Source organism: Seriola lalandi, unplaced genomic scaffold (assembly GCF_002814215.2).
Source record: "Seriola lalandi dorsalis isolate HSWRI2012SDOR001 ecotype SW California unplaced genomic scaffold, Sedor1 jcf7180002054945, whole genome shotgun sequence".
NCBI lineage: Eukaryota > Metazoa > Chordata > Actinopteri > Carangiformes > Carangidae > Seriola > Seriola lalandi.
The window spans coordinates 3,656,076-3,666,365 of NW_019525496.1; the positions used below are offsets into that span (position 1 = coordinate 3,656,076).

A 10,290-nucleotide genomic window follows, 5' to 3' on the forward strand; every position below is an offset into this window, starting at 1 on the left:
GTCACGGTAGAAAACAACACGGTAAGTTTCTGCTAAATAATGTTCGTTGCAGGATCGACTTACATCAGGAGAAAGATGTAGGTAGACATTTTGGTAAAACAGGCAAACAACCTGAGGTGTTCTTATATTTAAGTGATGTACCTGCTTGCTGGTCATGTTTTTAATTCATGGTTTTTCACCAGTTTGACATGAAACCCAACCCCTCTCCCCCGCCCCACTCCTCCCCTCTCAGACAAACTGTCCAGTTATTGACAATAGTTTTTCCTTAGACAATAAAAGAAATAAAAAGAAAATACTACATGGACAACCTACAACCACTCAGATTCTTACCTAAAACATAGTGAAGAAACCTAAGAACTTTTCTTATTATGACATTATAATTTGCCTAATATTTGGTACTTACTTGTTTTTAATATGTTGGATACTGTATCATGCAGGGTTATTATATAAAGCAGATGTGTTTCGGTCTTTCGTAAAACATCTCCTTCCTGACCAGTATCCAGTAGTGATGATACGGGAGTCAAACTAGGTGAAACCTCTTATTTTACTTCAAAACACAAAAATAATGCCAAAGTAAAAAGTAATGCTGAATCGTTGAGTTGGAGTAAAAGAGGTATTGAAATGGAGTCATGTTCCATGTTTGAGTAAAAGAAATTCATCTCAGAGAAGGATTGGTGGCTGTGTCTCCGTAGCTTAAACACTGCTTGAGTCTTCAGTGCAGGCACCTTTTGTGTATAGTGGCTCTGTCCAAGTGTCTTTGAGGAGACGTTCCAGGCTGACAGGTCAGAGGAGGCCCTGAAGTCACGCTCAGTATCCTGCTGGATAGCCTCCTTTCCTGGGGTCGGACTCTGCACAGAGACGCTCCCCCTGCCGCACCACCGCCTGGACCACAGAGTCTGGAGTCCTCAGCAGTTGTGTTACGTGGTTCTTCTGGGCCAGACCCTCCAGGACACTCTGCCATGGTATGATCACACAAACACACAAACATGTAGATTCTTGTGCAGGAGGTTAAGGTATTACTGGTCTGTGATAGAGGTCAATAACAGGATCTAAAAGGAATATATTCTCCATCATGTCACATTAATATCCTTGATTATTGTTTTCTAATGTCACACATCTGTGGAATGATTTCCCACCTTTCTAGCACCCAGTACACTATGAAAATCAACTTCCATAAACCTCAAACTTGGTTGAGATGGGTCATCTATCGGAGGAAACACTTGGTCACCTTTTCTTTGTTATTCTTGCCAGTTAGATTTGGTTATTTCATGATGTCCAGAGGATGAATCCCAGTGAGTTCAGTGAGACCCTGACCTTCCCTCTGTTCTCTAGTTCTGTACCATGACATTGACATTTGTGGTTTTCAGTAAGATCTTCCAACAAATATGACATTTGGTGCAGACATTCACGCCCCCCTCAGGATTATTTGTAGTGACTTTGCTGATCCCATCACTTCTCATCTAGCGCCACCATCAGGTCAAAATTGTAATATCTCCAAAACCACATTTGATAACTGTAAAACGAATGACAATCTCATCGTACTTTGTGTTTACCGCTACTTAGAAAATGTTAGCATGCTAACACAATAGCGTGGCTATAGTGTCTTAGGACTGCTTACGTTTTATTTATTATTCATAATTATGGTTGTCGTCCTGTGATGATGCAGGTGACAGATGGGATTGTTTTTAAACGTTTTTTGTTGGTGAATTTAGATGATTGATACAATCTCAAATACCTAACCGAATTTAATATTATCCCAAGTTTCAAGCCTTTGCAAGTTGATTTTCATACTGTCGTGAGCTGAAATAAATGGTTGTCTGAACTGTAGACAATCAATCAAAAAAGGCATGGTATGCTTTGCAAAAAACTCTAAGTTTGTAGCCACATTAGTATGTAATGAGTAATGCTTCTTTAATCAGCAACACCAGAGGCTGCTTAGTGATATCATATATTCCATGATGTTGTTTTGCATCATAAGTCTCTACCCACCTTTTCAAAGCCCTGCTCCACCACTGTCATATTTGGGTTGAGCTGATTGTGGACTCGTGGCTCCGTCACGGCTTTCTTTAGGTCATAGTTAAAGAACAGGGAGTTCAGGATTACCTGTTTTGGCCAGAAAATGCAAGACGTTAAATAATTAAGTGTGTGTGAGTCTGTGGGATGAGGAAGCATGTGAATGAATCAGACTTACTAAGGCGGTGGCTGTGGTGATTTTTGTGCCCCCGGACGCTCCTACAACCATTTTCACTCTGTTGTCTTTGTCAAAGATGATAGTGGGACACATGGAAGACAGCGGCCTCTTCCCTACAACAGATAAACAGAAGGCTGCTACGACTGCTTAATGGAGAATTGTTTACTTTTTACCTTGTGGTTTCATGGTCCCCACGCAGCATTTTAATACCTAAAGCTGCCGCATTAATCTGCCACATATTTAAAATGACTGCAAACAAACCAAAGAGCAGCAGTGAGCCGCAGTTTGAGTGTGGAAATGAGCTTATAGCTCTAAAAGTGGAGAAGGATGACTCTGTTTGTGAGCTCCTGACAGTGACAGATGCAGGGACAAACTAAAGGCTGCTGGAAACATCACCTCTGCATCATCCTCACTAGAGAAAGGGTCAAGTCACATCCTCTTTGTGACTGAATTTAGAAACACTACCATCCACCAAAACAGACGTGTCCAAAATGTATAACCTAAACTGGGGGTTGGAGTAATACAGGTGTGACAATTCAGTTCAGCCACACCTGGTTGGATGAAGTTGTTGGGCGAGGGAGGGATTCCAAACCCATTTGTCATGTATGGAGAGCTGAAGTCGTCCATTTCATCGTTGAAAATGATTCCAGTTGATCGAGACATGACTTTGGAACCAAAGCTGGGGAAATAAAACAGCTTTTTAATGAGTGATTCACTCAAAGTCACAGATCATATCTATATAGCAAAACAAAGGAAAGGCTATATATTTCAAATTCTCTGACTTCTTACTATAGATTAATAGTGCTGGTGGCGGCCACGGCGCTTCCATCCTCAGCTATGACCGACAGGTGAGCTGTCCCATGGTTGTCTGGGACAAAATAGTCTGGCTCGTAGTAGCTGTCTGGGTGAGTGGTGTCATCTGTAATTTTACTTCTTATGCCATCAGCAAAGTAGTCTGAAGTCATGTTTTGGATGAGCTGAGAGAACAAAACAAGTCAGTTGCAGAGCTGTTTGTCATGAATGCTAAACTAAAGCAGAGCACTCGTTCTGGCCATTGTAACAACACAGAAGACACTACCTGGATTTTTAAAATCAAGGCTAAATAAATGATCATACTGCCCTCAGGCAATGCATTTCACACACTATAGAAATGCTTCAAAATAAAGGTCTGAAGGATAATAACAATAACATTAAGGCTCACATCAGTAATATTGAGATAACGTGGGTCCCCGAGTCTGCTCCTCTTAGCATAAGCAAAACGAAAAGCCTCCACGATGCGATGGTATGTCAGAGTCTTTTTCTCTGCTGTAGAGACACTTGTGTCTGTGAAGTTGTACCCTGCAAAATATCCACAGGAAAAAATCATGTCTGGAGCAAATGAAGAATTACATTTTCTTGGCCCACTCAGGTAATGAGGCTTCTCCATCATTGTGCTAAAAGCCCATTTCAGTCCATGGCAGGTCATTAAAGTCTAAGTCAAATAACAACACGAGCCCTTCCAGCAGATCTGGAATCTAGTGGGGACACGTTTCTCCAGAGTCATATATGAACACATTAAATCTTACCCCTCATTTAAAACTAATGATGCCACGTTTTATTTAAAGCATGACTAAAGATTCTCTGTCTGAACAGATGGGGTGTTGATGGTGAATTCAACTTGGCAAGCAGAACCGAGCAGCAGCTCTGTTTTCTGCTTCCAGACCGGGCGGAGAAACATTTCAGGGACGACCTGGGGAAACCTGACATCCTTTCTTCTGCATGGCTGCACAAGCACTTGGCCAAGCTGCTCACCATCCACTATGTTGAGTATGAGTGCCAGCACAGGGCCACTGGAGGGGGCGTCTGGGACATACATGGTGTATTCCCCAATGTTCAGCTTCAGAGGGTTCTCATTCAGCACAGGCTGGTACTCCAACAAATCATCTAGGGTGATAACGCCACCTGGAACGTGCACAGAAATGAACAGAGTGAAATTTAAAATGAGGAATAAAGTTCTAATCGCTGATTGCCGTATTTCTGTAAAGCCTTGGTTTGAGTTCTGAGCCTAGTGACAACATTTGTTCATTCATGTATCTCTAAAGATAAAAATAAACGGGAGAATAAGACCTGCCGCCTGGATGTCCTCCACGATGCTCTGGGCCATTGACCCGTTATAAAACACGTCAGGTCCTTCTTCTGCTATTCGTTGGTACGTGTCGGCCAGCTTTGGAAATCTAACGATATCATTTTCCTTCAGGATGTTTTTTTGAGAATCACAAAACACCTCACTGGAAAATGAGAAGAAAAATATGAAAATAAGTTGTTGTTTTTTTTTTTTTTAAATGTATGCTAAAGCTGTTATGACTCAAATTTGAAAATGTCTGACTTCACAGTGATGAGAAGATTAATACATATCTGTTCATTAAACCTGAAGCTACTGTGGATGCATTAATATGGTTACAGCCACATGCCAATTTGTTTCAGTGGCCACTCTCTCTGCAACAAAAAAAAAACCCTGCAGGCCTAAAAAGCCTTGTTCTCATAGACTACCATTATAAAAGAGATGCCTGTAAACCTATAGACAGGACAACTGCAACTTCAAACAGGGTTAATTATTACTCTTTTTTTAAACCATTAAGATTTTAGATTTGAAAACCTAAAAAAAAGGTTCTGGAAAAACCTTTCCAGAACCTAGAAAAGTTATTTATTATATGTGTGGCGTCATCCCAGTGTAAAGTTTACAGGCCCAACAGGATTGAGCAGGTAGGGCCATGAAAGCAAAACACAAATTTGCATGTACAGTGTGCCACACAAGGCAGGAGCCAACCAGGAAGCAGGAAAACTTTTTTTTTTTGCCTCATGCACTGGGTGAGTAATTTGCATTAAACTGAATGGGGCGTCATCTTGGAGTCGAGTGTCCCTTTCTTCTAATACATCCACAGAAGCTAGAGAGGTTGGAAGCTGGGGAGAAACGGCCGGCCTGACACAGTCCTAAGTAAAATAAATGTAGCTACCAGTACTTCTAAAGAACACAAATTGTACCTTTATCCACAAGTTTTATCTTGTTCGTTTAATATGTACAAAAAGCTTAGTGTAAAAACAATAAGCTATAAGCCAGTCCTTTAAGTTTCCAGCACAGATTCTTGGACTATATTCAAATTACTTTATGATTTATATTAATTTCATTCATGCAAATTAGAAAAAGCAGCAGAGTTAGCAGAGCCATTGTTGCTGCCCTTCAAGTGTGTGTGTATTTAATGCTTCATGCTCACCACATGTTGGCGTCTCTTTGAATTGACTCTTTGCTCTTGAAGATGGCATGAGCCAAAGCTTTTCCTATAGGGAAGCCATCGCGAGCCAAGGCAATGCTGGGCTCAAACAGCTCCCTCCATGGCAGCTTGCCATGCCTCTTGTGTGCCATCTCGTAACCACGGATCTCCCCGGGAATGGCTATGGACAATCCACCTGTCAGGTGGAAACAGCAATAGCACTATTTTTGAATTTCACAAGCTTTGTCTCTGTCCCTTGTCCGTGTGGAGGTGCAGCATACTAAGAGACACAAAGACACCCTCTGACATCTATAGATACAGTGTGCAGCACATCCAGATTCGGTATTTCATTTTCATGTAACCACCAACAGGTGCAAGGGAAGATAGAGAAAGATTAAGTGTGATAGAACATCCGAGAGGAGCCGGACGAATATTCATCTTCTCTAAATCCTTCTCTAGCCTCTGATACATGGGAGTCCTGTTCCAGTAGCTTCAGTGTCACCAAAACTCAATGAAGCCAGATGTGCTTTGAGTGACTCTCTCTTCTCTCTGCACCAGGGAAATACTCCAACAGCTCACAGCTAGTCCCTACCTGTACGAGAGAGCCTGGTGTTGTTGCCAAACATGTCTTCGGTGGCGTTCATGGGCGCAGTCTCTCTCGCATCAATGGTTTCTACCTTCCCTGTTGAGCAGAAAATGAGGACAGATTGAGGATTTTTGCTTAGTTAACTTTGTTGGCAAGTTGACACTAACGATGCGCACTCACCTGTGGAGGCGTTGTAGATGACAAAGAAGAGCCCTCCTCCGACGCCCATGCTGTGAGCGTTCAAAAGGCCGACGCATAGCAAGGCAGCGATGGAAGCGTCCACGGCCGAACCATTTTTCTTCAAAATGTCCCTGAAAACACCGACAATGTGATACCAGTGAATGTCACATCTGGAAATCAAAAGTCTAGAGCATCAGAGTCGTCTTACCTCCCCACTTCTGAACACTTCCCAGCATCTGCAGCCACAGCAGCCTTTGAGTAGAAGTAGTCAGAGGGGGGAGGCGTGTTTTTCTTCCCCAGCCCCATGAAGACCCCCAGGAACAGGCTCACTGCAGCCACCAGAAGGACCACCAGGCCAGCAATCAGGGACTTCCCAACCATTTTCCTGCCCGGGGAAAATCAACACACCTCACAGTCAAGACAGGATCCAGCTCAGCTCAGAAACAAGTGTCCTCTCCTCCAGACATCACCCATCATTTTCATCGTGGTAGCAGAACCTTTACATGAATAACAACGTGGGAGGGAGAAAAAAAGCACATTTTGTTTTTGTTTTTTGGAGAGCAGAAAGTTCACTCACCTTGAGTTGTTCTTGCACAGATAGATGTCAAATACAGGACAAAAAGAAGACAGAAGAAGGGAGCTGTCCATTCAGCTAACTCTCAGTGTGTGCCATGCTGATGATGGAACATCATGTGTCATCTTTGGTTTTCAGGTGTCATTGTAATGTTGCTGAGCAAAGCCTTGTGGATAATAAGCATGTGTACGTTTTTGAAAGTTACAGGCAAAAAAACAGATGCATGGAGACAGACAGGGACGTAGAGGAAGACGGAAGTGGGAGGTCAAGGTCATGAAAGCTTTCTTCTGTAGCGACTGTGTGTTTGAGCTCCATATTAGCAATAAAGCAATGAGGTTTTAAACTCTGACAGCAAACTGCACTTTCAATTCTTCACAAAAAACTGATTTTGTTGTGGTCTAATGGATCATTTTTTAAAGAGTAGACAGCACTTTTCAAATGATGGATGCCCCCCTTTTCCTCACATTGGGGTGAAGCTCTTGAGTGTGTCTTTCTAGTCTTCTATAACCTTCCATTTCACTCTGATATCAATCTGGCAGGCTTGCCAAAGTGAAGGTGAGAGTGATCTGTTTACAGATGCAGGCGGTATTCAGCCCCAACTCGGGGATCCGTGTGATTGGCTCAGCCAGCAGCGTTGCCATGCTCAGTAGCTGTGTCACACTCTATTTGGCTTGCAGGCATCCTCAGACTGATTGAGATGCCTGAGCCTTCATCCCAACGACACAGGTCCAAGCTGGCAACGTCTGTGACAGGAGCTTCTCAACAGCAAACTACCCCTCTGTGGTACCTCAGCTAATCCAGCGTTCACTCCTGTTGCTGGGCCACACTGATAAAGCACTGTCAAAGGAGCCTGTGGGCTGCTGCTGCTACTGCTGTGGCTGTGATTGTGTCTAAATCTAATCACTACTATCCTGTTCTGGATCTCCCAGGTTCAGAGCAACCCTAAGGATTGGAGTTTATTTAATGGACAGAGATGATTTATAGCGGAAGAGGACAATTACATATCTGTTTGTCGCAGATCACAAAAGCCTTCCTTCAGCTTTTGTGTGTGCATCAGTCACTGGATGAGGGGGGTTGCTTTTATGAAATATCAGCTGGAAATCGGTTATATTTTCATCCCTGAGCAAGAGGCTTATAGGTTTCATTTTGACTTTGCTGGGAGGGATACACTCCTACCCGTCCAGGTTTCGCTCCGATTGTTTTTGCACAACAGAGGGGATGGCTTGTCTATACTTATATAGTCAGTAGCAAATCAAATCACACACTGCTGTTGTTCCTAAGGGACAGAAACGCAGCCTGCAGAAACACAGCAGAGCGATGGCCACAATAGAAAAGGAGGTGATGTCATGTGTTTTTATGTGTGACTGCAGTCCTTTAATGATAGGGACTCCACAGACAGACACCGGGTCGTGTTTGCTGCAATTATAAGCTGGAAATTCAGCTTCTTTCTAAGCAGTGATGGAAAAATATGTATTTAGAGGCTTGTATACTGTGGAAAGCAAGAACAGCTCACACACGTCCTCTATCCCAGAGGTTCCCAAACTTATTTGCTTGTGTGGTTGTACATGCTTATAACGCTATAATTCATGCAGTAATGTTTTTTAAGTATTTTTGATGCTTATGTGCCTTTATTTGATCGTCAACAATCAAGACGTGCAACAGAGGTCCCTCAGCAGACGCGACCCCTATAGGAGCACGCCAGTTGCATTAATGTTATGCTACTTTGTGTCACCCAGCATGTTTGTGTGCCGTCATTAGAAGGTTGAATTTGTTTCCATTGTTGTCATATCAGTCATATCTTCCTGCCCTATTATATTAATACAATGCTTGGTTTAAGAATATCTTGCCAAAGGACTACAGTAGAATATTAGCTAGCTAACATTGGCACATTTACAGGATAAAGGAGCTATAAGCATTTTATTCTCTGCCGCTGAATGTGGTTTCTTGCCAGGAGCGGGTGGTGGCCATTGTCGTTTGACCAGAGGTTATAATTTGCCCTCTCAGCAATGCTACGTCTTCAGGGCAGACTGGAGGCTACAGTGAGTCGCTATCAGAAAGAGACGAGACGAGACGGGGCTAGCTGGTTAGCATCCTAACTTCAGTAGAAGAAAAGACGTAACGAGACAAGAATTGAGACATTGCCGTTGTTTTCCACCATTGGAGACAGCTCTTGTTGAGTAGAGGAATAAAGTTTCATGGTGAACTCGCATCATTTCTTCTGGTAAATAAACAGCTGTTAATGGTAACACGGGGTATGCAGCGATAGCAAAACGTATAGCTCCTTTAATGTGTGTTATCATTGTAAATAAAGAAAATGCTTTAAACTTTTTTAATGTAGTGTAAGATTCAAAGAGGTCAAATTATTGCGTAATTAAAAAATTACATTTGTGCATTTTGTGCAGCATAAAAGTATTTTCCTGTTTATCTGTTGTGTTCATGAGATACTCCAAAGTTAGGAAGAAACAAAATAATGAACTGAGACCAGCTTAGATTTTTTGACTTTTGTTTTCTACTATCGGTCCTAAAAGCCTGGTTCATACAACTCCCATAATGCTATTAGTAATTAGTCCCCCTCTGGTCCTAAATGACCATGTCTTTAAAATCCCACAGCGCCAGCTTTCTGTTAAAAGCGGTAAGTCTCAGGCTGAGATGACATCAGGGTTAGACATTACACAGCTGTTTTTAGAAGCTGACCGGCGCATTTCGTGACGAGTAAACTGAACTTCATCTGTGAAAATTGGCTGCCACCTTAATCATTTCACAACTCCTCAGACCCGTCCAAACATTGTGAACACTCACGGGATCCCGACCCTTTGTTTATTTGTTTTCTCCCTTATCTGAAGAAATGTCACTTTATATACATTTCAAAATCTAAAAATGCAAGAGCAGGAGGGACAGTTATGTTTAGCACATGATGAATAAATGAGTTTCATCAGCATTGCTTGGAGAGACAAAGCTCTGACAAAACAAATGAGTAGCATGGTGATGATACATTAAATTAAGGGCACAAGTCAGTCATAATTACAACCTCAAGGAAAACATGCAGCAGGCTGAGTCCGGGGAGAGTGTAGTGCAGCCAGGGGGAATGTTTATTAGAGATCAACCCTCCTGCTCCACTCAACAAGGCTGAATCATACCAGAAAACAAGGTCAAATCAGGATCAAAGTCCCTAAAGCCACAGTGATGGGCAGTAAGGCCGGGATCCTCCTAGTGGCACAGGCAGGTAGTGGCACCTCAGTGGCAGCCTGTGGCTCTCTATTGGCAGGTAAAGACACACTGTCAACTAGGACAGGGCCAAATTTCCTTGTTTGTCTTCAGGACAGGTCAGCAGCCATGGGTCTGTCTTAGGATGGTGGTTGAGCTGCCATGTTCCACTTTTTACTTGTTCATCCATTTTATGTAATAACTTCCACCAAGAGGGTTATGATTTTGCCCATTTTGAAATAAAAGGGATCAAAAAAATATATATAAACTATTCACTAATCCTCCATGTTTTTTATTGCAATTGTGG

General features: G+C 42.5%; 1 protein-coding gene across 1 annotated transcript; it reads right to left on the reverse strand.

The window, feature by feature from the left end:
* Positions 1 to 172: 172 nt before the first annotated feature.
* On the reverse strand, positions 173 to 6,928 carry ggt1a (gamma-glutamyltransferase 1a). Its single transcript, XM_087170381.1, has 12 exons — positions 6,414 to 6,928; positions 6,206 to 6,336; positions 6,032 to 6,121; positions 5,443 to 5,635; positions 4,298 to 4,458; positions 3,983 to 4,132; positions 3,393 to 3,529; positions 2,981 to 3,168; positions 2,743 to 2,870; positions 2,192 to 2,304; positions 1,990 to 2,103; positions 173 to 954 (listed from the first exon to the last, which is right to left on the reverse strand). Exons 1-12 carry the CDS (start codon positions 6,584 to 6,586, stop codon positions 808 to 810), a joined length of 1,725 nt encoding a protein of 574 aa, XP_087026507.1. The 5' UTR covers positions 6,587 to 6,928; the 3' UTR covers positions 173 to 807.
* Positions 6,929 to 10,290: the final 3,362 nt, after the last annotated feature.